The sequence below is a fragment of the Prionailurus viverrinus genome, chromosome C2, assembly GCF_022837055.1.
Source record: "Prionailurus viverrinus isolate Anna chromosome C2, UM_Priviv_1.0, whole genome shotgun sequence".
In the NCBI taxonomy this organism is placed as follows: Eukaryota; Metazoa; Chordata; class Mammalia; order Carnivora; family Felidae; genus Prionailurus; species Prionailurus viverrinus.
In genome coordinates this window covers 93,930,305-93,958,268 of record NC_062569.1, presented here as the reverse complement: position 1 = coordinate 93,958,268, position 27,964 = coordinate 93,930,305, and the positions used below count along the sequence as shown (strand labels likewise).

The window sequence follows — 27,964 nt, the reverse complement described above, 5'->3', positions numbered from 1 at the left end:
TTCCCAATCCCTTTACCCAAAGCACAAAGTGGATTATTAAGTGGGTCCGTGAGATTATTGCTAGTCAATGGACTATGGGCAGAAGTGATTTGTATCCTTTCTGGGCCAAAGCATCAAAAAGCTAGCACAGGAATGTCAAGCTGTTTCTTTCTTCAAGTGACAGAGCCAGATGGTCAGAGTAGATTGAATCACTGAGTTGCAACATGAAGATGGTTGCCCTCATGAGTCATGCAGACTGGCAGTAGACTTTAAGAGAGAAATAAACATTTGTGCTATGAAGTCATAATAAGCTCATCTTGACTAATGTCGCATGGTAAGAAGTTTGGATTTTACTCTAAGTATAATAAAAGCCATTTGAAATTTTGAGCGAGAGAGTGATGAGATCATATACATGTTTAAATGACCACTATGCTGTGTGTACAATAGATTATGGGGAAGAGAGACAGGAGAAATAGGGAACCAGTTGTAAGTCCATTGAGGTTAATCCAGGTATGAAATAATAGCTTGAAATCAGTGGTAGCAGTGAAGGTGGTGAATTGAATTCAGGATATGTTTTGAAAATAGAACTAAGATAAATGGAAAGACTCCAAGGTTTTGGGCATGGGCAACTGACTGAAAAAGAAGACAGAGTAGAAGGTAACATGGGTGGAGTGGGAACCAAGAGTTATAAAGCTTTCTGGGTTTAAAGATCTCTTCCAAGAATAGGAAAGAAGAAAGATAGAGTACTTCCTAACTACTTTTACAAAGTCAGCATAACCCTGATATCAAACCTGACAATGATATTACAAGATACATATTTGTAAAAGTCCTGATATATATATATATATATATATATATATATATATTTGCAAACTAAGTTCAGATATAGACAAAGAGGAAAATACAACATAATAAAATTGGATTTCCTCCAGAATGCATGGTTGTTTTAATATTCATGTATCTATTGATGTAATTCATTAACAGAATAAGGGAGAAAAATAATCTCCATAAATGCAGAAAATCATTTAATGAAATTCAATACTCATCCCTGATTTAAAAAAACCCAGCAAATTAGGAAAAGAACTTCTTTAATCTGATAGGGGCAATATAAAAATCTAATAGCACACATTATACTTAATAATGAAATATTAAAAATATTTTCCTTAAAGTCAGATATGAGAGAAGGATGTCTTCATTATCCCTTCCATTCATCCCTGTACTATAGGTCCTACCCAGAAAAACAAGGAATCAAAAGAAAAATAAGGAGGAGAAAGAGGAGGAGGAGTGAGGGGGAAGGTATAGGTTAGGAAGGAAGAAATAAAACCATCATTATTTACGGATGATATATGTGAATCTGTGGAAAATCCTGAAGACTCCCTGAATTAATTATTAGAAGTGATAAGTGAATTTATCAAGATCACTGAATTAAAGTTAAAGATACAAAACATCAATTATATTTCTATATGCTAGAATTTTCACTCATGTGTGGATCTTGAGAAACTTAACAGAAGACCATGGGGGAAGGGAAGGGGGAAAAATAGTTACAAACAGAGAGGGAGGGAGGCACACCACAAGAGACTCTTAAATACAGAGAACAAACTGAGGGTGGATGGGGTGGGTGAGAGAGAGGGAAAAATGGGTGATGGGCATTGATGAGGGCACTTGGGATCAGCACTGGGTGTTGTACATAAGCCAATTTGACAATAAATTATATTCATTAAAAAAAGTCACTGTTTTAGGTATGAATGTTACAGGACAATAGATAACCAGAATATATGTTGAAGTATTTAGGGAAAAGTAAAATAGAATATATTAAATTTATAAACCCACTTAAAACTATGAAAGGAAATTTAATTAACTAAGTTTTTTAAAGTCCCTCTGAAAACTATTGTTTAATACTAGGGTCCTAAACAGAACAAGAGATTTGTAAGTTGAACTTAAAAGCTTAAGGGAAAACTAGGTTTTTAAAAATTTCTACTTCTATAAATTGAATCTAACTGGAAAAACAAACAAGTAAACCATGAAAACTTCTTGGCTAGCTGACTTCAGTGACCCTTTTAACAGTTCAGAAAAACAACAAGGGAAAAAAACTGAGTGATTTATGGAGTGCTTACTAGGTGTCATGCCATGTACATGTCTGAGGGGCTCTACCTAAGTCAGCTCATTCAGTGCTCACCACAACCCTGGGAGATGGGTTTTGTGAATCCCCACTCTACAGATGAGGCTCAGAGAGCCTATGTAACTTGCCCAAGATTCTGCAGTTAGTGAAGGATGGGATCGGTGCTTTCACACTTTTGGGTGCCTTTTCCTGGAAGGAAGGCTGGTGAGGGTAAATTTGCACAAGTCGCCTGGAGCCCTTGATGTTAGCAGCGGGGCGACGTCTTCTGTGTCTGCTCTGACCTTGCCTGTGAGCCTTCCAGGGGGTGAGACGCGGTGTGCACTCAAGTGACCTTCCTGTGAAGATTAGTGCGGCCAGAGAAAAAGATAGCTTGTTGATCCTTAAAGTTCAGGAGTGTGGGTTGGAGCCAAGGGGGCCTGTCCCCTGGACATAACTTGAGAGTAGCTGTGGAGAGGAGTTCTAGAAGCTGTGGAAAGAAAAAGAGGAAGGATTTCAGCACTGTGGCTCCAGGTGGCTTGCCTAACACCGCAAGGTTCTTTTCAGTTTATTTTTCTTCTACTAATTCACAACGCTTTAGCTCTCCCCAATACCTGATGTGATAGGGGCGGTCGTATCTTTGAATCATCTCATTCTGGAGTATTAGGATGAACCAGCTCTGAAGTTATTTAGCCCAGTCTCATTTTTATAGGAGACGAGACCAAGAAATCAACTCCTGGTGCTTCCTATGAAGAATCTATAGAATTCTACTTCCTATCTAGCACTACTGAATGAGTTTCCAGGAAAAAAAAAAAACCTGTATGGCAAAATGATGAGTCTTATAAGACCCCTGTCTTTTTTGTCTTTTTTTTCTTTTTTTTTTTTAAACAAAGAGAGGCCTGTAAAATACAAGTAGGAGAACAATAGGTTCAGGCTGTTGTGGGTTGCAGGCTGCTGTGATCCAGAGGGCTGGGAGGGAGCTGCTTCCTCTTTAACTGAGCTGACCCAACATGAGGTCTTGGCAGAGAGAGTGGTGCTACCACCCAGAGACTCAGAACCTGAGGCCCGGGGGCCGCTCCTGCTGTGCCACCATTAGGGGCAATTTTTTTGCCCCAGGTCTGTTTAGCAAAACTGACAGCTCCAAAAGGACCTTACAGCCACTGCAGAGAAAAATATAGTGTGATGAAAAGAGGGTGAAGAGAGTGTGATGGTGATCTGTCTCCCCATGAGCCAATAAAGGAAAAGAGATGAAGGTCTGGCAAGTGATTGGTGAGTCAGGGGCTGAGGAGCCCATCGTGTGAGTCTCCACCTTTTTGCTGGGCCTTTGTCCTCAGGGGCCTCTGCCAGTTGCCACCTTCCCTGGAAAGCCAGACTGGGGGAAATAAGAGGTGAAATCATGTACCTCTGACAGAGAGGGAGGGGGGTTGCTAAACAATTCTGTATACAATGGGATACTGAAATACTTTACACATTTAACTAGGGCTTTACAAATGACAAACTACCTTTCTATACATTATCTCGGTTACTCCTCACATCAACCTGGTGAGATAGACAGGCTACCTATCTACCTATTAGTACGTCTTTATTATCCATTAGACTATTAGTCCTGTTCTGGAGATGAGAAACCACACCTTATGGTTGTTAAGTGACAGGACCAGAGTCAGATCTTAGAATCACAGAATCATAGTATCAGAGTTAGAAGACACCTTAATAGCAATAGCCTAAGGCATCCTTCTCTCAGAGCCTGCATCACCTTATAAAATCTCTGAGATTTCTTCTGGTTCCTACCTGAACTCTTCCAATGATGAGTAACTCACTAACTCTATGAGGCAACCCATTATTAATACTGAGTAAAACCCTTCCTTCTTATCATATTCAGTCCTTAACTCATTTCTGTCCTCAAGAATACCAAATTAAGGCAAATTCTTTTTTAAGCTTATTTATTTATTCTGAGAGACAAAGAACATGAGTGGGGGAAGGGCAAAGAGAGAGAGGGAGAGAGAGAATCCCGAGCAAGCTCCACACTGTCAGCATGGAGCCTGATGCAGGACTTGAAATCATTAACTGTGAGATCATGACCTGAGCCAAAACCAAAAATCAGATGCTTAACTGACTGAGCCACCAAGGCGCCCCCCCAAATTAAGGCAAATTCTAATTCCCCTTCTTTTCAAAATCTGAGGATAGCACTCTTGCTCATCTCTCCAGATTAAACACCTTCAATTCTTTCAACTGTTACTCATGATGATCCATGACGTAGTTATCTGGCACAGTGCCTAAAATATACAGTAGATACTCAAATAGTTGTTGAATTGGCTCTCTGGCCCTGGGTACTATTATCCTGGTCCTGTGCTCCTTCCCCTACCACAGTTAGTCTCCATGTTGTCATCTGTTTCTCATTTGCTTGTTTATTTAAACAATAGGGAGGAGCATCAGGGTGGCTCAGTCGGTTAAGCCTCTGACTCTTGATTTCAGCTCAGCCATGATCTCACGGTTCATGAGATAGAATCCTGTATGGGGCTCTGCACTGACAGTGCAGAGCCTGCTTGGGATTCTCTCTTTCCCTCTCTCTCTCTGCTCCTCCCCTGCTCTCTCTCTCTCTGAAAATAAATAAACATTGATAAACATTTATAAATAAACATTTATAAATAAATACATAATAGGGAGAAAGGCAACAACATATGGTTTCTACTTTCAAACCACAGAATAACTTGAAAACATAATCAAAATTGGCCACATTTCAAACAGCTTTCGATTAGTGATAATTTGTGCTAATAGACTTGCTCTCTGACTTAACTGCTCACTCCAGAGTTGCATTCATGGAGCAGCTCCTATAAGTAAGACACCAAATGGGACATTGTGGAGAGTGTCCTCCACAGAATTCAAACTCCTAGTGAAGGCTGGGTTAATGCGAGGTCTGAATCTAAGACCCCCCCCATGAATGCATTATGCAGGAGGGCTGTTTTGCCCATTCAAAGAAGTAGCATTCAATTCCAGGCAACCCCAGACTAAAAGATGTACTGTTTTTCAAAAAGACCTCTAGTGGAAGCGCTGGCTATTCTTAGCTGGTCGTGGTGGGAAGGACAAGCATGGGTGTCAGTGTGATGAAGCTGTGTCTTTCTCAATGATGTAGAACTCAGCCAGCTTCATGCTTCTTATGTAAGTGCTGTGCCAGGATGAACAGCACTGAGCTTACAATTCTGGTAACTGAAGAGCCGGGGAATAGATGGTGAGTTGTTCCCCTCATTATAAAGGAAGCAATAGTAAATTGCTACCTATCACAAGGGACTATTGTTTAAAGTAATAACCCTAGAAGGGATTTGATGACAATAAGTCAAACCAAGCCCCCGAAACACAATTCCAGAGAAGGATCTCCGGTTTAAATTATCCCATTATCACAGACTGAACTGAAAGCCATCTGAAATTTATACAACTTGATCAGGTTTTCAAGTTGTTCTGAAAACTCTGTGGTTTGGAAGTAAATAATACGTTTTTTCCTTTCTATTACTTGAACAAAGAAACATTGAAAAATGTACTCTCTTTATATTGCCAATACTAATACTTTAGAAAGGGAGTTGTAGTAGCAGCTTTCTCATCTTGAGGTTCTGAAAAGGCTGCTTCCCAAAGGATGATTTGAAAAGGACTATTTCATATGATAGTCTCAAGGGCAGAGGAGCTTCGAGATTGAGTGGTGACCTTTCACACAGAACATCTGCACTATCATCACATAGTAGGTGATAGAGTCTTCACAGGTACAGAATGGGGGGGGGGGCTTTTTAAAAAATTTTCTTAATGTTTATTTATTTTTGAGAGAGACAGACAGAGCAAAAGTAGGGGAGGGGCAGAGAGAGGGGGAGACACAGAATCCTAGGCAGGCTCCAGGCTCTGAGCTGTCAGCACAGAGCCCAACACGGGGGCTCGAACTCATGAGTCGTGAAATCATGACCTGAGCTGAAGTTGGACGTTTAACTGACTGAGCCACCCAAGCGCCTCGTGGCGGGACTTCTAATCAAGCAGAACCCACCATTCAGCAAGGAGGAGGACAGTCCCAAGTCATAAGAGTAAGTGTAGTGAAACATGCTGAAAGACACTGTGATGTCCTGGGGCTTGTGTCCATTTCACTGCTGACTGTTTCTCTTTTTTGCTTCTGAACAACTCATCCTTTGCCTTCTTGACATAAACCCAAGAAGGCCTTTGGGGTCCATCTTATCCAACACACTCAAATGAAGAAAGTGAGGCTCAGTGAGGTTGTGTGGTTTGCAAAACGTAGCAGACCCAGACGTAGAAGCCAGGACACTTCAGGCTCCCAGTTCTGGCTATCTCTCGTTTATCACGTTGCCTCCTAATGTCTGGGAAAACTAATACGTGAAATGTGTAGCTACCTAAAGCTGGGAATTTTCATCCCTTCACCTGAATGGTTTTATCTACAGGCAGAGGGAGAGGTACTGATCTTGGAAGAGTATGGATTAAAGACCAAGATGGGGGTGCAGGGCAGGTTAAGAGGAAGAGTAGATAGAGCAAGACAGGGAAGTGGGGAAGAAAGGAAAAGAAGGTAATAGAGGAGAAATATATCAACAATTAAATGGGGGAAATGTAAAGGAGAGAAGAAATTAACTAAGAAGAGAAGGCCTGTTTTTTCTTCTTATGAGCAGCAAACTGAAGGGAACCAAGGACTGAACAGAAGTCAGAAAGAGGGAAGAAAGAAGAGCAAATAGAACTACAAAAAAAGGACAAAACCAGGAAGAAAACGAGAACACCAAGAGCTGCTATGAGTTAGGAGTGTGTATAGGTGGGTGGGCATGCTGGACAAAGAGAGGGATCCACGGGACATAACCCATATGCATGGATGGGGGTGGACAAGCAGGAAGGTGAGTATCAGCACAATGGGAAAGGGGTGATGAGAGTGGTCACTGTAAATGGAGGAAGTCAACAAGTAATCTTGGGTCCTGGATAGATCCATGGAATTCTCCAGAATCAGCCCAACTATGGTTCTAGGGACACTGGTACTACAGGAGATGATACATTCTCTATCTCTAACACCAACACTCTAACCTCTTATCATTTGCCTCTCCTACCTCTTTCATCATTTACATAACTTGTGTTATAAAATATATAAACATTCACTCATTCACCATGTGTACCCTGGAAACCTTCCTTACTGAGCTAGCTCCTTGAAAAATTTGTCAGTGCTTCCCAAAGGATGGTGGGTCCCTCGGGCACCTGTGTCACACACACTTGGAAATGCTTTCCCAACTGGGAACCGTGGGATTTTCCTTAGGAGAATCCAGGCCTCCACCACTGCTGGGTGGAGTCCCAGAGGAAAATGTCACAGCACTGTGAGAGCAACAAGGGGGAATATGCAAGCGATTTCCTGGAACTACTCAGTGCAGCCTTTCTTGTCCATTCTCCTGAGGTGTGAGGGAAATCCTGCCCTTACTGTTAGGTCCTCCCAGATTTGTGCCCATCCATCTCACCCAGGTATGGTTTGTGGGGAAAGCCAGGCTGCTGTTACACCCATAGGATCATAGTAACAGGGCAGCACTCAGTCCTCTGCCCGAACAAGCAACGCACTCTCCACCGGGCAAGAGAACAGCAAGGTGGGATGCTTTCCTCCCAGGGTCATCAGCGTATATCACAAGCCTCTTTGAAATATGTGATTTTAGGGGCGCCTGGGTGGCGCAGTCGGCTAAGCGTCCGACTTCAGCCAGGTCACAATCTCGCGGTCCGGGAGTTCGAGCCCCGTGTCAGGCTCTGGGCTGATGGCTCAGAGCCTGGAGCCTGTTTCCGATTCTGTGTCTCCCTCTCTCTCTGCCCCTCCCCCGTTCATGCTCTGTCTCTCTCTGTCCCAAAAATAAATAAACGTTGAAAAAAAAATTAAAAAAAAAAAGAAATATGTGATTTTAACAGACATAGCTGCCCAATCCAAGCTAAATAGCAACTGCTTTCCAGAGCTGCCTCTATGCTAGGAAAAACCGATAGGAATAAGAACCGATAGGAATTAGCTTTTTTTCCCCTTTAAAATGCATGCCATAGGGGCGCCTGGGTGGCTTGGTCGGTTGAGCGTCCGACTTTGGCTCAGGTCATGATCTCACGGTCCGCGAGTTCGAGCCCCGCGTCGGGCTCTGTGCTGACAGCTCAGAGCCTGGAGCCTGTTTCAGATTCTGTGTCTCCCTCTCTCTCTGCCCCTCTCCTGTTCATGCTCTTTCTCTCTCTGTCTCAAAAATAAATAAACGTTAAAAAAAAATTTAAAAAAAGAAGCAGCCAAACTGTTTAAAAAAAAAATAATAATAAAAAATAAATAAAATGCATGCCATAAATAAAATCCCCGGTAGCCCTATCTGTGGCCTTAACTATTCACACAGGAGCTCCTGGGTGGCTCAGTCGGTTAAGCGGCCCACTTCGGCTCAGGTCATGATTTCACGGTCCGCGAGTTCGAGCCCCGTGTCGGGCTCTGTGCTGACAGCTCAGAGCCTGGAGCCTGTTTCAGATTCTGTGTCTCCCTCTCTCTGACCCTCCCCTGTTCATGCTCTGTCTCTCTCTGTCTCAAAAATAAATAAACGTTAAAAAAAAACAACTATTCACACAAACTTGCAAACAATTTAGCAATTGTTTGCTTGCTCAAAACGTCAAGCAGCCCACTTTCTAAGACGCAATCACCCTTAATAAAAAATGAGTTCAAAGAAAATCCCCCGACGCCTTGCATGCACCTGGAGTGAGTTGCTACTGCAAGGCTGGGTTAATGCCACTTTCTGGGAGTCCTGTGAGAGGACAGACTCCGTGAAATGGTTTTTTGCCCTTACAAGCTGAGTTAAGGCCAACTGTTGGCGGGAAGGCAAAGAGCTGCCTTCTGAGTACTTACACAGGATCCTGAGCCGGGTGGTTGTGCCCGTGTTAGCTCTCCCTCACCTCATGTACTCCCCATCACTCCTATAATCCATGAACGATTCTGATCCCGACACCTCCTCAAAATCCTCCAGCACCAGACTGGCGGAGTCCTCACCCAGCACGCCGCTGTCCGGCCTGGACATCCTGGCCCGGGAGGGAGGTGCTGGAGGGCCACTGGCAGCTGGAAGAGGAGAGTGAGGGGGTGTTTGCTGGGCAGATGTGGGCATGGCTGACTCACGGACTTCCTCATCATCCTTCTCAGACTCTGGCCCTATATCTGGAGCAGCAGGACCCAGGACATGGTACAGGCTGGGGAGACGGATGTCGAAACGCAGCCCAAACTTGGCAAAGAGCTTATCGTTGAGAGCGTAGAGCTTCTCAGAGATGTCATAGCCCAGCAGGGCTGAGAAGAGGCGGGAAATGTATCGCTCTTTGGACAAAAGAAGGTGGAGACTTTTCCGGGGCCAGGAGATGTAGCTACATGCAGTCTCAGCAGTCAGAGTGACCTGAAAGGGGTCGGGAGAAGAGAGTGAAGATTTAAATTAGACTGTGTCCATGCTTAGCTCAGAGAAACATACAATTACGTGGCAAAAGGCTGCACTTTTGTTGAAGAAACTGTGGGAGCCCCCACCATGGGTGCCCCCCATGGCCTTGCCTGGAGGAGGGCCAGTGAATGACTTTTACTTGTGTGCATTGACATGGAGGGGTGTACTTGTCAGGAGCCCTGGATTCAGCCATTCACCCACTGGGCCCTCCCCTCCAGGAACCTCAGTTTCCACACCCAGTTTCCTCAGCTGTCATATTCTGTGGTCCCATGGCTGTGGAAGGTTCTGACTCTATTGTGATCTCAAGATAGAGATGGGGCCTCTCATTGCTCTGAAAAAGGCTGGCATGCTGATGACAGTTTGTTTTAAGAATAAAGAAGGATAATATATTGCAGTAAGGATTAAGGAAGGGTTGGAACACATTTCAGTTAGAGAAGAGCTTCTCATTAGGCCTGCCAAGTTGCATCAGTGGGAGAACATTGGCCTGGAATTCAGGCCCAGGAAGCGGCTCTTGACATGGCTATGACAAGTAACCAAAGAGATCTGATGACTAAAGTCAGAAAAAGGGCACAGAGGAGAGGAACTTTTTTTTTTTTTTTAACGTTTATTCATTTTTGAGAGACACAGAGAACATTTATTCATTTTTGTGAATGGGGGAAGGGCAGAGAGAGAGGGAGTCACAGAATCCGAAGCAGGCTCCAGGCTCTGAGCTGTCAGCCCAGGGCCTGACATGGGTCTCGAACTCATGAACCATGAGATCATGACCTGAGCTGAAGTTGGACACTTAACCGACTGAGCCACCCAGGCACCCTGAGGAAGAGGAACTCTTAAGAGCACAGAGACAAAGGGCACCCCACTCTCCATTTATTTAGCCATCGAGGAAGTTCTGAGCACTTACTATGGGCCCATAATGCAAAGCTAAATTTACACCTGCAGGGTAGGTAAGGTGCCTGGCACATAGCAGGTGCTTGATAAATCCTTGTTTTAACAATGATAAGTGCTAAAACTGGGGTTAAACTAGAAACGTAAGTAGGAGAGTAAAGGAATAGGGTGTAGAATCACACAATTCTTTATAATTGGATTGGCCACGATACTTTAAAAGTGAGGCGGCCAGAAGGCTCATGTTGAAGAATTGTGGAGACAATGGAGATAATGGTGATGATGATAGCAGCGAACTTTTACCTAGAGGTGGCTGTGAGCCAGGCATTTTGTTCAAGTCTTCGTGTGGATTTTCTTATTAAAGGTAGGGTTGACTTCCAAACACCCTTTATTAGAGATTTTCTATAGTGATTTTAATTCCTGCATTGTGGACCAGAGCTCCCACTACCCTTCTTTCTTCCTTCCTCCTGCAGTAGACCTCTTCTACTTTCTTCACTCATTTCCTCACCTCTGCTTCTCCCCGCCCTCCCCTCCCATCATCAACCCTGAAGTCAGGCCTCTAAATTGCTTCATCAAGGCCAGGAGCTGGCTTCAAGTTCAGCTTTACCCTTTGACCAGCTGTGTGACATCAGACAAATTCCTTAATCTCTCCAAGCATGGTGCCTCATGAGAAAAAAATTCTGAAAGAAGTACTCACAATCTGCCCATTCCTAGCAGTTCAGCAAGGAGTCGTCACTATCTGCCAAGGCCCATACTTTATAGGTGTACTTACCAATAATTCCCAAACAAGAAATCAGAGTACTGACCCTGAAGCAGGTGTGAAGAAAAGCCACTCTGGACATAAATGGTGTCCTTGATGCCAAACACAAAGACAATGGGCATGCTTATGAATGTGATTTTACTTCTTCCATCTTAAAATAAACCAAAATAAAATCCTTTTTCTTCCCCCTAGCCTCTCTTCTTTGGCTAGCTACGGCCTCATTAGTTTACTCCCCTTCTCAGCAAAACTCCAGGAAAATGGTTGTCTGTGCTTGCTGTCTCCAGCTCCTCTCCTCTCACTCTGTCTGAAACCAGCAAGGTTTTACCCCTCACAGTCCACACACACACTGTTCCTGGTAAGGTCACCAGTGGCCTCTAAGCTGCAGTGTGACATCAGTTTTCCTGGTCAACCTTGCTGATGGTCCCTTCTCTTTAATGAGCTTTCTCTACTCGGCTCACAGGGTGCCACGCTCTCCTGGGACAACCTCCTCGTCGCTCCTTTGAGGCTTCCTTTTTCTCCCCGGCTTCTAAACACTAGGGTATCCCAGAGTCGGTCCATTCTTAAACTTTTCTCTGTCTAAACTCACTCACTTAGTGATCTCATCTAATCGAATGGCTTGGAATATCATCTGTGTTCCCCAAAACTCCCCAACTTGTGTCTCAGGCTCAGACCTCATTCTTTAATTCTAGACTCAAATATTCAACTGCCTGTGCAGCATCTCCATTTAAATGTTCGTAGATGACACAAATCTAATATATCCAAAACTGAACTTCCTCTTTTCCTCCAAAACCAATTCTACTTGTAGCCTGCCTTATTTCAGTTGATAGTAGCTCCATCTTTCCAGCTGCTCAGACCAAAAGCCTTAGAGTCTTCTTTGATCCTCCTTCTCACACACACACTACCTGCGATGCATTAGGAAATTCTTTTGGCTCTGTTTAGAAAATGCATGCTCTGGCCCCACATGATGTGGTTCCTTATCCCCTCTTTGATCCTCTCCTACTATTCTCTCCCCTTCCTCTCTCCGTTCCAGCCACCACTGCCTCATTTCTGTAGTTCAAACATGCTAGTCCCTCCCACCACAGGGCCTTTGCACTGGCTCTTCCTTCTATCTACTTTGCTCTGCCCTCAGCTTCCCAGAGCTCACTGTCACCTCCCTCAGGTCTTTGTTTAAATGTCACCTTCTCAACAAAGATTTCTATGACCACCCTACATAAAATTGCATCTGTAACTCTCTTAAGCCACTCTATTTTTTTTCACTATTTTTTTCATTATCTTTTAACATCTTACATAGTTACTCATTATCTCTGTGGCTTATTTTTTTATTTTTATCTCCCCTACGAGAGTACAAATGGCATGAAAGCAGGGAACTTCCTTAGTTGTTCACTGATACATCGCAAACACCTTTAACAGAGCCTAGTATACAATAAATGCTCCATATACATTACTGAAGTGATTGAATGAATCAGGTAAAGACTACAAATCTTATACGCTGCAAAACAACCGAATGTGACTTTTGCACGTCCTGTATAAAATCCTTCCTCAGAGGTCTTCAGGAAACTTGTTTATTGCCTCGTTCCCCCATGCATGTGCATATGTCTGTAACAAAGTTTCAACAATCTTTTTCTTTAGTTCTCACTTCAGAGGCTGATTAAATGAATCAAATGAAAAAACATATGTAAAGAGGACTTGGGTTTAGTAAGACACAATGTAAATTGGAGAAATAATTATGATTTCTGTGTGATACCTCCTATGCTATGTTCTTGGTGACGAATGAGAGGATCACAGTGCTAAACAGTCAATAAATTCTTATTTAATTGGATTGCTGAGAGGTGTGATGGAACATTGATTCATTTGTGGTAAACACAATGAGAATTATGATTCAGACAGTCACTACAGATTGCCCTATTAGTCCACAAAGACTATAATTGCAGAAGGCAAGGACAGAATGAACTATAACTCAGGACAACACCTGACATTTACAAAGAGGAAATGAGACTTTACACAGCCAATAGCAAACGTGTGGATCTTATTGCTCCCAGAGGAGGTGCACACTAAAAATATAAATGGGAGGAATATGACGGTAGCTACATTCCAGGCTGAGAGGCCATCTGGGGTTACAGCCCCTCCTTTCAAGCATAGCTTAGGGGAGGACACCCAGCTTATCCACCACCTGTTCATCAGTGTCAATGTCAGAAACAGAGCCTGGTCTATCTGGCTCAGGACCGGTTCTTAGGGCCCTAAAGGAGTTCTCACAGGAGACTGCTGGGCTGGTTGGAGACGGTAGGGGTGTGTGTGGTGGAAGAGGAACATGATTAGTGGGGGTCTATGGCTGGTGCCCTGGCAGTGGGATGGGGATTGTCTGTCTCTCAGGATCTGTCCTCACAGAGTCAGAAGTCAGGGTGGGGCAGAAGCAGGCCCAGCCAAGTGGCCACTGCCTGGCATGTATCTATTCTGGAGTTAGCTCAAATGCTAGCTTGGGGGACTCCCCAATAGAAGTGATAGAAGTAACATGGAACGCAGTACTAGCAAACTATTTGGACAGGGGAGTCCTTATAAGGTGTGTGTGTGTGTGTGTGTGTGTGTGTGTGTGTGTTCATTCCACTGTACTAGTGACCTGCTCATTTTTAAAAAGAAAAGAAATATTGGGTGGGAGAATGGGCTAAATGGGCGATGGGCATTAAGGAGGGCACTTGTTGGGATGAGTACTGGATGTTAGGTGTATGTGATGAATCACTAAATTCTACTCCTGAAATCATTATTACACTATATGTTAACTAACTTGGATTTAAATAAAATTTTTTTAAAAAGGTCTATATGATCATATGTTGGTGAGGATGTGGAGAAAAAGGCACCCTCGTGCACTATTGGTGGGAATGCAAACTGGTGGAGCCAATGCACTGGTGGAGCACGACAGTTTGGAGGTTCCTCCAAAAGTTAAAAATAGAACTACCATAAGATCCAGTAATCACACTACTAGGTATTTACCCAAAGAATACAAAAACACTAATTCAACAGGATACACATACGCTGTTGTTATAGCAGTATCATTTACAATAGCCAAGACATGGAAGCAGCCCAAGTGTCCATTGACTGACAGATGAATGGATAAACAAGATGTGGTGTATAGGTACAATGGAATATTATTCAGCCACAAAGAAGAATGAAATCTTGTTTGCAACAACATGGATGGATCTAGAGGGTATTAGGCTAAGTGAAATAAGCCAATCAGAGGAAGACAAATATCATAGGATTTCACTCATGCTGAATTTAAGAAACAAAACAAACAAAAGCAAGAAAAGAGAGAGAGTGCATGAGAGAAAACAAGAAACATACTCTTAACTATAGAGAACAAACTGATGGTTTACAGAGGAGATGTGGGTGGGGAGATGGGTGAAATGAGAAAAAAAAGAAGCATTTATAAGGGTGCAAATTTCCTCTTCATTTTTCTTCTCCTAGCTCTGCTAATACAACCATGGTTTGCTTATGCTGTAATTACCCCTGAGGTTGTTTTCATGTAGTTTGAGATTTGGGGGGGAATAAAAGTGTGAAAGAAAAAAAAAGAACAGAAATAGTAGAGCCAGGCAACTTGACTTTGCCACTTTTGAGACGAAGACTTTGGGCAAATTGCTTGATGTTTTGGAACCTCAATTTCCTCATGTTAAGTGGGGTAATAATAATATCCAACTCAGAAGGTTGTTGCGAGAATCAATAAGGCAATATAACATATGGCGCCTCCCATGTACTAGCCATTCAATAAGTGAGAGCTGCAAAGAAGGGAACTAAAGTCTGAAGGGTTGGCAGCCCCCACCTTGGAACATGTCTGTGGATGCCTCACAGAGTTCTGAGACACCAACTGCCCCAGTTCAGAAAAGCTTTCTTGAACACTTCCTGTGTTCATGGTACTGTCCTTTGGAGCCCGAGAATAGAGAGAAGGGGAAGCCCAGATTTCTACTCAAAGAGTTTGGAAAGGAAAGACAGAAAGGAAACCAGATCATGAGAACAGGGAGCAATATATGCACCAGTCAGCAGAAGTAAAAAGAATAGAAAGGCACACAGACAGGAACAATAAGCTTTGGGATAGAAGCTGATGAGGTCAGTCTGGGCAGGCTTCAGAGGAAGTAAGATGCCGTAGCCTCATTTAGAGGGGGGAAATGCATTTCAGGCAGAAGGTACAGAGGGGGGCAAGCATGGCTGTTGCAAAACAATTGGATGTGTTTAGGGAAGTACTAGTCATTCAGTGTGACCCGTATAAGCAAAAAGTGGGAAGGAGAGAGGGGCTGGAGATGTGGCTGGATATCACAAAAGGTCTTAAGGAGTGTAGGTTTTTATTTTGTGATCACTGGGTTTTAGGCATAGGAGTGACATGGCCCACGTATCAGGGGTTAGGACCTCCCTGTCCCACCCCACCCACCTCTGCCAGCAGCCCACGCACTCTTTCCACAGAAGGAGAGTGCTCCCACGTCTAGCATCACATTGGCGGTAGTTCAGAGAACAGATGTAAGCAGGGAAAGATGGAGGGGGACATATCACTGGATCACAGTGGGATGGGGTGGGATGGTGCTGCCACAGGCTCCCTATTACCTGGAACACCCCCTCCTCGGAGGGCTGCAGCGATTCCCACTCAGGAGAGTCCATGAACTGGTAAGGAAAGATGTAGTGCAGAAATTGCCCATCCTGGCTCACACGAACCCTGGCAAAGGGAGAGAAGAGACCATGTGGGAAAAGGAAAGCGACTACCCAAATCTTCTTCAGTCTACATTACATATTTAAAAATGGAAAATGTTGAGAATCCAATATCGGCTTTTTCCTCTTTCCCCCTGAAAACTCAGAGTTTCAGCTTCAACCTCTCTCTAACATGAGTTATACCAGGAAAGGAGGTGTCTCTATTAAACAAAGGGGGAAGATAAAAAGATCTTTGAGGTATATTCTGTCCATTGGAAAGGAGCTACTGTTTCATTTTTTTTTTTTCTGGAGCTTTATTGGTTAAATAAATATTCATGGAGTACCTCCTGTGTTCCTGGAGGTCTGGAAATGCAGAGAAGGGTATGATCTGATCCTTGCCTTTAAGAATTTCACAATTTAGTGGAAATCACAGATGCATAAATAACTGACTGTAGGTCAACCTGTGTTATTGTGGAACAGGAGAATAGAGGAAGGAGAGAAATTAATTCTCTTCAAGAGGCAGATTTCTAAAAGGTGACATTGGAGCTCAGTTTTGAAACATGAATAGGATGTTGAAAAGCAGATCAGGATGGGAATAGATGGAGAACTGGGGTCCAATGTGTTGTATGTTTTCCAATATCTGTTTTTTCCCTTCCCCCACAATGCTAGAATTTTAGCTGGGCTTGTGGCTAGACTGCATTTCCCTACCTCCAACGCAGCTAGTTGAGTCTAGACTCAACTAGACTGCATTTCCCTACCTCCCACGCAGCTAGATACAGCCATATGATTAAATTCTGGCCAAATGGGATTATTAGCACTCCAAATCTTGCTCCTAATGAACGCCTAGATATATATGTCTACATATAGATTACCAAAGACCGTCACCAATTAATAAGCTGTTGCCTTTTATCTGACATCTTAAAGACGGAAGACAGAGGGGATATAGCTCTCACACCAAGCCAAGGATGTGGTGTTAGCCTATAGTCTCCAATGGAAGAAACACATTTGCTCTTACAAAACCAGGTAATATATAGAGATAGCCAGGCAGAACTTCCCTGAATAATAAGTAGATTCAAGAGAAAATGAAGTGCCATGCTCTCCTACTTCAGAGTCTCCATGGATTCTGTACCCTCCAACTGGATCTCTTCCTAATTTCTACCTTCTCTGTAGATCTCAGCTTAAACATTTCTTCTTCTAGGAAGTTTCATCTGACCTCCCCAGAAAAGTTAGATACACCAGGTACCTGCTCTCAGTGCACTTTGCATTTCTCTTTGGAAATATTATGTCTGTTATTCATCACTATGTCAAACATTAATTATTGATTTTCTTGATAGCTCCATGAGATAAGAACAGTATTTTTCATATTTTAACACTGGATCCTTAGCCCCTAGCACTCTTCATAAATAATTTTGGAAGGGAAAAAGTAAGAAGGGAAGATAGGAATGGGGGAGAAAGAAAAGAAGGAAGGAACAATTGAACAGATGAACTCACTTGTGTCACCATAAAAAGCAGACCAACATCTCAAGGAAAAGCTTCTCAAATACAGGAAGAAAGACAACAGGAGAGAATGAGCCTGTTGCTGCATACACCACACCTTACCAGCTCCTCAGGCAAGGGCTCTGGCCACTCAAGCCAGCTACTAGGAGTGCCATTATTTAGACTATGACATCTAATAAGCCTGCATGGCTCCCTGAAGCCATTTCAATTGGTCTATTATGCTCTTTGTCATTTAAGCCTCTTCTTCCTTCTTGATCTCCTGGACAACAGGTTTTCTTCCTACATGAATAGCTTAGTTGCCTACTCAGGAGACTGTGCATATGAGAGAATTTTGTATGAGAGAAACTCACCAACAGTAAGCACAGCTTAACAGGGTGATAAACTTTGGGGAATTCCCTTGGCTTTTCTGAGTCTTAAAAGGGACTGGTTATAAATATTAAAATTAAAAAAAAAAAGGACATCTGAGGTTTCAGCAAAGGGCTCCAGATGAGAGTCTGCATGAGAGATGGGGAGGTCTGTACAAGAAGCCCCCACTTCCTGGCATAGAGTTCTTGTTCACAGCTTCAAGGTGTTCAGTACCTAACTGTAACCAGCCCAAGGTACAATGATTCTCCTTTAAAACTGGAGCCTGGTCATAGACTAGAAGCCTTGGCTCCCAGCTCTAACTTAGCAAATTTGAGACAGGAGGACATTGAAAGATAACAAATAAGACTCTTGGGGCACCTGGGTGGCCCAGTTGGTTAAACATCCAACTTTGGTTCAGGTCATGATCTCACGGTTCATGGGTTCAAGCCCCGCATTGGACTATGTGCTGACAGCTCAGAGCCTGGAGTCTGCTTGGGATTCTCTGTTTCTCCCTCTCTCTCTCTCTCTCTGCCCATCCCCTGCTCATGCTCTGTCTGTCTGTCTCTCTCAAAAATAAATATCTAAAAAAAATTTTTTTAAAGTAAAACTCTTACTCCAAACTTTGAAAAGCAAAGGGGAAAATTGTTAATTTTTTTTTTAAAAAAATATTTCATTTATTTATTTTTTTTAAAGTAGTTTCCACACCCAACATGGGGCTCGAGCTCACACCCCCAAGATCAAGAGTTGCATGTTCTACAATCTGAGCCAGCCAGGTGCCTCCAAAACTGTTTAATTTTTGATTTGGATTTTTGATGCTAAGTATACTAGGAAAAGGCACACTGAGGGGCAAGTCCCCCTCTCCCTGTCACGGGGAAGTGGTCTTATATAAGTTCATATTAAATTCATCACATAAAAGATAGCTGAACCATACAATAAGCTTAATATACTTCCATACACATGCATCATACTAGTGGAGAGGGCCTTTCTCCCCACTGTCTCAATTCCCTCCTTTGAACAGATGAGCCATGAGGAGCAAATAATATCCTGGATCATGAATGAGAATGTTTCCTAAATTGTCTTTATTTTAAGCATGGAACTGTAGGGGACAAATAGTCATATTGTATTTGTATTTACACATATATTTGTTTATAAATAATGCCACTTGCTTACACTTCACTTTACTCGTGAATGAAATGAAATGTCTCCCCACGAAACCTCATAGCTTATTCAACCCAAGACTTTGAGTCCAAAAATAATCACATGTATACATAACACTTTTGTTTCTACACATTAGTAGATAAATGCATATTAGCACTACCAGTAGTAGTTGTGGTACCATCATTATCATCCTCAAACTTTTTTCTTTTTCACTGTGTGGTTGACAGTCTTATCTGGTTTCTTCCCCACCCCCACCTTGGAATTAAAGCCTTCTGATAAGATTACTATCTTTATCTTTTCTACCACATTCTCCTGGTTTCAAAAAAGCAAGGGAGGAAACTGAGGACAAAGCTTTTGAAATACTTTGCTTGCTTTCCACTGAGGCAGCCCAAGTATATACTATGTTAAGTAGTTAACTGTTTGATGCTCAGTCCCACAAGTAAGTCCCTCTAGGGCAATATTTCAAAGATTCCACAAATGCCTACCAAATGTACAGCATAGAGCCCCATGGTATTTCTTCTGAAAATATCAGCCATTGGCCAATACACATGTACAGGGTATGATTGGCCATACACTGATCCTGACTAAGATCATTTTTGCTGGGGTGCTTGGGTGACTCAGTTGGTTGTCTGACTCTTGATACCAGCTCGGGTCTCGATCTCACTGTTCATGAGATGGAGCTCCACGTTGGGTTCTGCACTGGCAGCAGAGAGCCTGCTTGGAATTTTCTCTCTCTCTCCCTCTCTCTCTCTCTCTCTCTCTCTCTGCCCCTCCCCCACCCACTTGCACACATGCTCTCTCCCTCTCTCTCTCAAAATAAATAAATAAACTCTAAAAAAAAAATCATTTCTGCTAATTTTTGACTGTCACCCTTCCTAAAAGGAGTCCAAGGTATCTCCACCAAATCCTCAATGAGATATGTGTGGGCATCACTACTCTTCCCTCACTGTGTGGTCCTTAGATTTATAGTACTTCACTGGTCTGTAAAAGAATCTCAGAACAAATGGGAATGGAAAAGTGGACAGGGAACATTCCCCCTCCTCATCTGGTTGTATACCAAATGGCTTTACCACAGAGCCTATATATGATATCCTCAACACAATTGGGGCTGTTTCCTTGATCCCTTGGCAAGGAACAGGCACTGTTCCCTGTATATACAGTCAGCACTTAGGAAATACTGAATACATACGAAAGGAACAAATCTACCTTATTGAAATGTTCACTTTTCCAGAGCTTATAGAGATGTTGTGACAGCTTAAGCATGATCCACCAGTGTGTGTATACTGTGTGTGTGTGTGTGTGGTCATTTCAGACCCAGGCTCAAGAAACACTCACCCCACACCTCCCAACACCAAGCGCACCCACAGTCCTTCCTGCCAACCAAGAAGATGCCTCATGATCTTGTTTCCTCTTGGAAAATGCTAAGAAAGAGGAACCAAACCCATGCTTAGAAACATCTGTTTTGGTCTGTTTGACTTGCCATATCCTTCCCTCAATGGAAGGGGCCTCAGAATGCAAAGGGGCACACTGGGAAATGAGAAGCATGGGCAGAGGGAGGAAATGTTGAGCAGCGACCCAGTAGCTTACCGGCCAGAGAGTAGCAGGGACAAGCGGTTGATGGGTGTCTCACCCTCCACAGCGTAAGTCTGCTCAGTGGCCAGAGTGAAGACCTGCTCCTCACAGCAGTGAACAATCTCCTTGTACACCTGCAGAGGCACCTGCAAGGGTAGGCACAGCGTCTTGTAGAGGAGATCGAACTCCTCGGGGAGGGTGTTTTTACGCAGGCGGTAGACCAGGTGTGCCAGCTGGAACAGGCAGGCCGTTGCCAGCAGGAAGCTCCAGAGGATGATGTCCAGGCCGCAGGCATCAAACCAGCCCCACATCACGCAGCACACATAGCCTGTGCCCAGGAAGCCAAAGAGGTAGAAGCATCCATACACCCCACTGCCCCCCATGAAGCCCAGGAGCAAGAAGCAGTTGGCCAGATGGTAGACAGCCCCTTCCAGATCCTGCTTCCAGCCACTGCACACTGGGTCCTGCCAGAGAAGCTGGCGCATTGTGCTGCTGTTAGCGCTCATCTTCAGGGCGTCTTAAAGCCTTGCTGGGCTTGAAGACTGTCCTCACATAGGGAATTCAAAAAATGAACTAATCTGTCTTCCCAGAGTCTTCTCAGGTCCGGCTTCTCACCGCCAACTCTGCCTTTCCTGAGAGGAATGCTTCCAGTAGCCTTGGGAATAAATGGCAGAACATAGTATACTTCATGGAGAATTTTAAAACTTTTTTCCCTCTCGTTTTCCTTCAGCAAGGTTCTGGCCTTCTTTGCAGAGCTCTGGCAAGATTCCTGGGCTCTAGGTTTCTTAGAGCAGACTTCACATTTGGCTCTTAGCAGAAAAATCTAAATTGTCCCGAGGTAAAGATAGGACTATGGGATCGAAAACTTTAGCGGTGAGGGATAAAGTGGCCACATCCTGCTCTCTGTTGTCCCTAGTCAGAATGAGGAGAGCCCAGCACGGGAGGCACACTTGTGTTCCATTTGGAATGCGTCTGTCTTGGCACCGGAAGAAAGGGTGACCCCAGATGGATACCATGTTTGGAATTGGAATCCAAGAGGTACTGGCAGTGAGAAAAAACAGGCCAGGCACACAGGCAGGCTGGCAGAGCACTTAACATATCTCCCCAGAGGACAAGACCTCTGGGCAAGTGAGGCAGGCTGGGGAGAACAAAGGAAAAGTGAGCAGAGAATTTACCACAGTACCGGCAGGCAGGCTGGGTACTGCTCAGAGCTCCGGTGGGGAGGGCTAGGGGCTCTCCTGAGCTGGGAGGGCATAGCCAAGTAGGAAAGTAGGGGACTATTATAAGAAAAAATCCTAACAGTGAGAACTGGAAAACCCCTCAGAAGTCTTTATTAAGTCACAGTATAAACATCTCTAGGCATTTATTTGACACCCATTAAACAAAAATGGCTACGAAAAAGCAGTTCTTTGAATTCTAAGCTGACTTTCTCCTGCATATATCTGGATTTAGGCATAGTTAATACAATGGTACTACAGTGCTCAGATCATCACCCTACCCATTATTTGCAAATTATAATAACTACCACCCATTAAACAGGCTACCCGGTGCTGGACCTCAATTAGTTACTTTACATAGATACTATTTAGTCATCATACAACCCCTCCAAATAAATATTATCTTCCTTCTAGATCTAAAAAAAACTGAGGCTCACCTAAGTAACAAGTTCCATAGGCAGTAAGTGGTCCAGCCAGGATCTGATCCCAAGTCAGACTCAGCGCTGTGCGCCAAGCAGTTTGCACAGCAAGTAGAAATAGACTAGATCCATGACTCCCAATCCCACATGCACCCTCCCCCACCCGCCAGAAGTCTGATGACATCCAAGGAACTTCTGGATGAACCTGGGGTCTATTTGGGGTCCCCAAAAAATAAATCTGGAGTATGCAAACATTAAGACATGTCCCTCTGGCTTCCAAATGACTCCTTGATTTTTTCCCTTGCTGCTACTTAGTATTTATTATCATTCTATTGCCCTTGAGACACTTTGGGGGGTGTGGTACCCAGTAACTTTCCAAAACTACTTGAGTGCTCAATCCCCAGGGACTTTTATTATACTGCTGATAACCAAACCAAAATTAGTGAGAAATTAGAAATTGTCAAATATGCTGAGGAGTGGAACTTTTTAGCTCAACAAATATTTACTGGGCGCCTGCTATGAGCCAAGCACTCAGAGAATCAGATTCCTAAGAGCTTTCACTCAATCAAGAGAAAGACACTTGAAAAAACAACAGCAATTCAGTGTTGGGCACAATAACTGAGTTAAGTTTAAAGAGAGGTGGCTGCCTAGAAGGAAACATTGGGTACAGGAAGGAATACATACGAGCTAATGCTGGGTTTGAGGCACAGGCATTGAGTTAACCAGGTAGGTAGAGGGAGAAGAGCATCTCTAGAGGTTAGAACAGCAGAGGTAGAGCCGTGGAGTTGTGAAAATGCATGGCATGTTAAAGGAAGCCCGTTTTTTCTTTTCTTTCTTTTTTTTTTTTTAATTAAAATCGCTTGACCAACAAATGTGTACCTTACTCCCTTCTTTCTAAAGTTGAGGGGGGAAATCAGTGGTAAAGGAAAAGAGCTAGAGAGTGCCTGGAGAAGGAAAGGCCCTGCCCCAGTCCTCCTCTCAGCGATGACTTGGATGTCATTTGAGCAGCAGAGTGTGGGGATTTCCATACGCTGCTTTTATGTCACCTGCCTGCCTCCCAACCAACCACTGACTTCGGCAAGCAGCAGCTGCTCATCCCTCCACCTTAGTCACGCACCCAGAGCTGCCAGGGCTGCCGTCCCTGCCAGCTATGAGCCAGGAAATCAGAAGCAGGAAAGAAGAAGCAACCAGGGCCCTGCCCAAGATAACATTTCAAAGCAGGTCGTCTTTCTCGGCATGCCTGACCGATGGGCTGGCCCTGACCCTTTAAAGGGACAGAAGGACCCACTGACTGTTATTCTCAGCCTGCCTTGTCAGTCCACATACGTGCTCATCTGAGCAGAGGATGCTACCATCTATCAAGCAGTCATTGTTTCCTCATGTCATGCCATGACACCTTTCTTTTTTAAATGGAAGAAACAAACTCCGAGAGGTTAAGGAAGGTCAAAGAGCTAGCATGTGAACTACAGGGCAGGTCATTTGAGTTGTATGTTCTCTGTGTTGTCCCACCTTGCCAAGTACGTTTGGGAATTTATATGCTATGGGGGATTTGAGCATACTGCTGGTGGTGTGGCCTCACTGGTACATAAGCCCCAGAGGCTGTCACGATAGTGATATTGTTGGCTGAAGGACGGAACCTATGATGGGAATACGACAATGCAAAGTTGTGTCTTGTTTGTTTTTAAATCCATATGACTGAAGAGGGAAAACATTTTGTGTCAAAATGGTATGTTCTTATAAGGAAATCCATAAATATGCGGGTAGAAGCACAGAAGAAAATATTGGGGGAGAATAAAAGGAAACAAACAGAAGTCACATCATTTATGGTATTGATTCAATCCCATAAGCATTTATTTAGGGCAAAGTATGTACACCAAGCACAGGGGATATAAAGATGAGCAAGACAATTGTCACCTTCAGGGAACTTTTGGTATGATGAGGAAGAGTGACCCAGAAATAACTGCAATCCAATAAAATAAGTGTATTTGGGGTTCAAAGGAAACCCAAAGGATTGGGGAGAAAGGATTCAGAAAAAACATCACAGGGAAGGTGACATTTAAGCTGGTCTAAAAAGATGACTAGGTGTTCCCCAACTAGGGGAGGGCATTCCGGGAAGGGAGAACAGAATGTGAAGTCAAGTCCAGAAGTAAAACAAAAATACATGGCATATTCTGGTAACAGAGTATAGCCTGCTTTAGGTGAATCAAAAGGAACAGCAGAACACGAGGTGGGAGAGGCAGGCTGGGGCCAGATTATGAAGTCAGCTGGCTAAACTGTCCCTCCCAGTGTGGCAGTGAACCATGGCTGGTGTGTGAACGGTTACTGTCCCATGATGACATAAGGGCAGAAACAGAGAGAATTTAGACATTTTTATAGCAATTTGACAGAGAAAATGGCCATTAAATTCAATAAAAACTTTGGGCTTGCATAATGTATGGGTTTTTTAAGTGTATTGCCACCCACCTCCATCTCCTTAGTAGTGGTTGTTAATTGGAAAATATTAAACCACATACAGTTTGAAAAACACTGAGCTTGAAATTAACATTTTCCTAATATATATTAAAACAGAACACAGGCATGGTGTAGGCTTTAGACACACACTGCCAACGCGACCTTGGGCAGACACCACCGATTGTCTATCCGATAGCCATTCCCCATTTTTCCTTAGTTTATGGAACTGTGCTCTTGCTTGGGCAATATGTTAAAGAAAGGTGGGCTTCTCTCCCACTTGCCAGGGCTTGAAATAAGACTGGTCAAAGCCAAGGACGATATCCCATTCCCCTTGATGGCAACTGGTTTACGTGTAGGCATGTGACAAATGGGATATAAAAGGAAGAGCATGTAGGAGCTTCTGGGGGAAAAGTATACTTCCTGACAGACAGTAAGAAGTCCTGCTACCTTTTATCCTGGCTTGAATATACTTGTGCAGTGATGTAATGCTTGGAGCTACCATGAGATATGATAGCCATGAGATATGATATACTTAAGGATGAGGACAAAGAGCTGAAAGATAGAATAAACCAGTTCTCAAAAGTATGACTGAGCCACTATCTCAAATCTGGAACTTTCAACCTCCAGACTTCATGACAGGAAGTAAACTGCACTTACTGCTTAAGCGCTTAGTTAGGTGTTTTGGTACCTGCAGTTGAATGCTTTTAGATTCAGATCTCCCTTAAGATCTCCATAAGGACTACTTTTCAGGAAAGTTCTCTGAACATCTGCTGATTCTTTTATTCTATGAAAACTGAACATTACACAACTTATTGTGTTCTACTAATACTTTTCTGTCAAAAATTTGAGTAAACTATGAGAGGAAATGCTCCTTCAAACTCAATTTGACCATTCAGAATGACTCGGTTAAGTGAACAAGATGGTTTAGTGGAAAATTGGTTGCCTACTCAAAATCCACTTACCACTTCCTCCTTGTTACAGAATTCCAGTTTTGTGCTGATATCTAATTATTATACATGAATCCATGGGCGGGAGTGGGGCAGGGATCCTGTTTAAGTCGATCAGCATAAGGCATTCTGTTGGCAACTATTATTAGTCTATAAAAATGCACATAACCTAACTTGGCTCGGACTTAAAAAAAAAAAAATCATGCCTTGGGAATGGCTTCTTTCTTCTGCTGGACTTGAATAAGAAAGCACATGATTTTGTCAGTCCTGGAAGCTCTGAGATGAAAATACTTGAGTCTTGGATGGTATCATTGAACCTATGATATTGTTTCATCTAGAGCTTGCCCTAACTCTGGACTTCTAGTCATATGAGTTTCCCTTGATGAGGATTTTCTATTACTTGATTTCAAAATCACCATGATGCACACAGATGGAACTACCAGCTAGCTAGTTTTTGATACCTAAAGAAACCCTGGGTAGTCACACATGCACTCTTTTTAGGAAAGCTTCTTGGAATAGTCATCATAGTACTATTTAACTTTATATATTTGTAGTTTATATACATGTATCTACTAGATTATAACTCTTTGACAGTGGGGACCATGTCTTACTAACCTTTGTTCATTATTTAGCACATAGTTAGCATATTATTATGTCCTCAATAAATGTCGAGTCAAATAGCCTCTCATCTCCTTGAGGACAAAATATATGTCTGATTCACACATGAGTATTCAATATCTAGGGCAGTTCCCTATATATAATACAATTTCACTAAATATGTACTGAATGAATAAATGAATTTATAACTATGAATAGGTTTATATTAGTTGGTACAGGAGAGAACATTGGGCTTGACCTCTACTCACCAAGACTCACATCCCAGGTCGCCAGCTGTTTGACCACAGCAATTTCCTTAAACGGAGTATCTCACTCACTTGTAAAATTGGGATTATGGTTTTTCCAACAGCCTTACATCACACCAATGAAAGGTATAGTTATCCTAAGGTAAGCCCTGCTTAGGGTCATAGTCCCATTCTCATCAACCTTCCAGTCAAATGTTAAGGTTAGAAAAAAAGAAATGATTAGAAAGAATGGTGTGACTGTGTCTGTATTAAGAGTTTGGGAATTACTGTGAATAGCAGGGGCTTAGCAAAGATGTATGTCAGAATGTTGTGGTCACCTACTAGGAAGTGAAGTGCTTCATTTTTCAAATTACTGTGGTAACATCTCTTTTATTAGTACCAAAATGCTGTGCATAATCTTTGGGAAGGCTTAAGCATTAGGGAAGGATGGGCAGAAGGTCTTGTGAGATGGATTTCTAACTGTGGTAGATGTCAAGAAGTGCTTTAGTTCCTTTACATATCGTGTGAGCATATCAAACTGGCAAAAGCTGGAAAAATTAGCCTTGCTAAGAACTTAGGGAAATGGGCACCCTCAGATACAAAGGTGCAAATGGGTATAACCTTTCTAGAGATCGGGCAGGCAGTACTCATCCAAAACGAAAACACGTGTAGCCTCTGGTCTATCCTTAGCTAAGTGATTGCTTAAGGATTTGTAAAGGATTCCCTATGGAAACTTCCAATGCATGATATTATGGAGCAGCCAAAAAAAAAAAAAAAAAAAAAAGTATATACATGCAGAAAGAGATGAAAGGCAAGGTCACTAAAAAACAGTCCTATTGTAGACTAGTGGGATTTCAGGTGATTTCTTCTTTTCTTCCTTACATGTTTCCATAAAACCAACCAATGAAACAAAATACAAAAGAAAAAACAAACAAAACAAATAATTTAGGCATCAGGTTTAGGTCCTGTTCAACACTGATGCTCAATTTCGTGAATGCTATTGGACATTTAGCAAGCATTCTACAAAACATTTGTTTAATAAATGAATGCACAAACAATAGGAATTGGTTAAATTATTCTAAACTCAGAATGGATTCGTACATAGCCAATACAAATCATATTTTAGGACTATATTACAGGCTGGTAAAATTATCAAGGAGAAAAAGAAACTAATATTATGATTTTATTAAAAGTAAATAGCATAGAAAAATGACCTAATTTTGTATTTTAAAAAATGTGTAAATGCCTAGGAAAAGCCTGGAAGAGCATACAGCAAAAATTAACACTGGATGGTAAGTCTGTATTTTCTCCCTTTTTGTAGTTCAGGACATATTCAAGCAGAATCTGGATGACCATCTGCCAAGGACTGGTGTTGGATGGAAGCTGATTTTTATCTTAGGAGTCCAAGATTCTATTTTTCACCTAGCAGAATGCTCTGCAAGCTATGAAGTACTTACTAAAAGTATTATATTCAAATATTCAGGTGAAAACATGAGTAGAGAATCAAAAAATTAGAGAATGTTAATAACACTAAATGCTACTGTGCCAAATGCTTTATATACACCATTTTAATTAGTGCTCACAATCTTGCACATTATTACTACACTTTTTTTTTTTTAATTTTTTTTTTTTTTAATGTTTATTTATTTTGGGGACAGAGAGAGAAAGAGCATGAATGAGGGAGGGGCAGAGAGAGAGGGAGACACAGAATCGG

General features: G+C 42.8%; 1 protein-coding gene across 2 annotated transcripts; it reads right to left on the bottom strand.

Moving 5' to 3' along the window:
* Positions 1–1,615: 1,615 nt before the first annotated feature.
* On the bottom strand, positions 1,616–27,964 carry POPDC2 (popeye domain containing 2). 2 transcript variants are annotated; one of them, XM_047876399.1, is made up of 4 exons: positions 20,390–27,964; positions 15,722–15,830; positions 8,931–9,462; positions 1,616–2,564 (listed from the first exon to the last, which is right to left on the bottom strand). In XM_047876399.1, the coding sequence occupies exons 1-3, from the start codon at positions 20,878–20,880 to the stop codon at positions 8,974–8,976; spliced, it is 1,089 nt and encodes a 362-aa protein (XP_047732355.1). In that variant the 5' UTR covers positions 20,881–27,964; the 3' UTR covers positions 1,616–2,564; positions 8,931–8,973. The 2 variants fall into 2 exon arrangements, with proteins under 2 accessions (XP_047732355.1, XP_047732356.1); XM_047876400.1 differs by having other exon boundaries at positions 9,072–9,462.

Bases quoted from the DNA above. Each gene is read 5' to 3' on its own strand.
- POPDC2 (XM_047876399.1), bottom strand. From the start codon at position 20,880: ATGAGCGCTAACAGCAGCACAATGCGCCAGCTTCTCTGGCAGGACCCA. The intron at 15,831-20,389 runs GTAAGCTACTGG...TCCCTTTGCCAG, and splicing joins TCCCTGCTACTCTCTGGCCG to GGTTCGTGTGAGCCAGGATG. The intron at 9,463-15,721 runs GTAATAGGGAGC...GACCCCTTTCAG, and splicing joins CCGAGGAGGGGGTGTTCCAG to GTCACTCTGACTGCTGAGAC.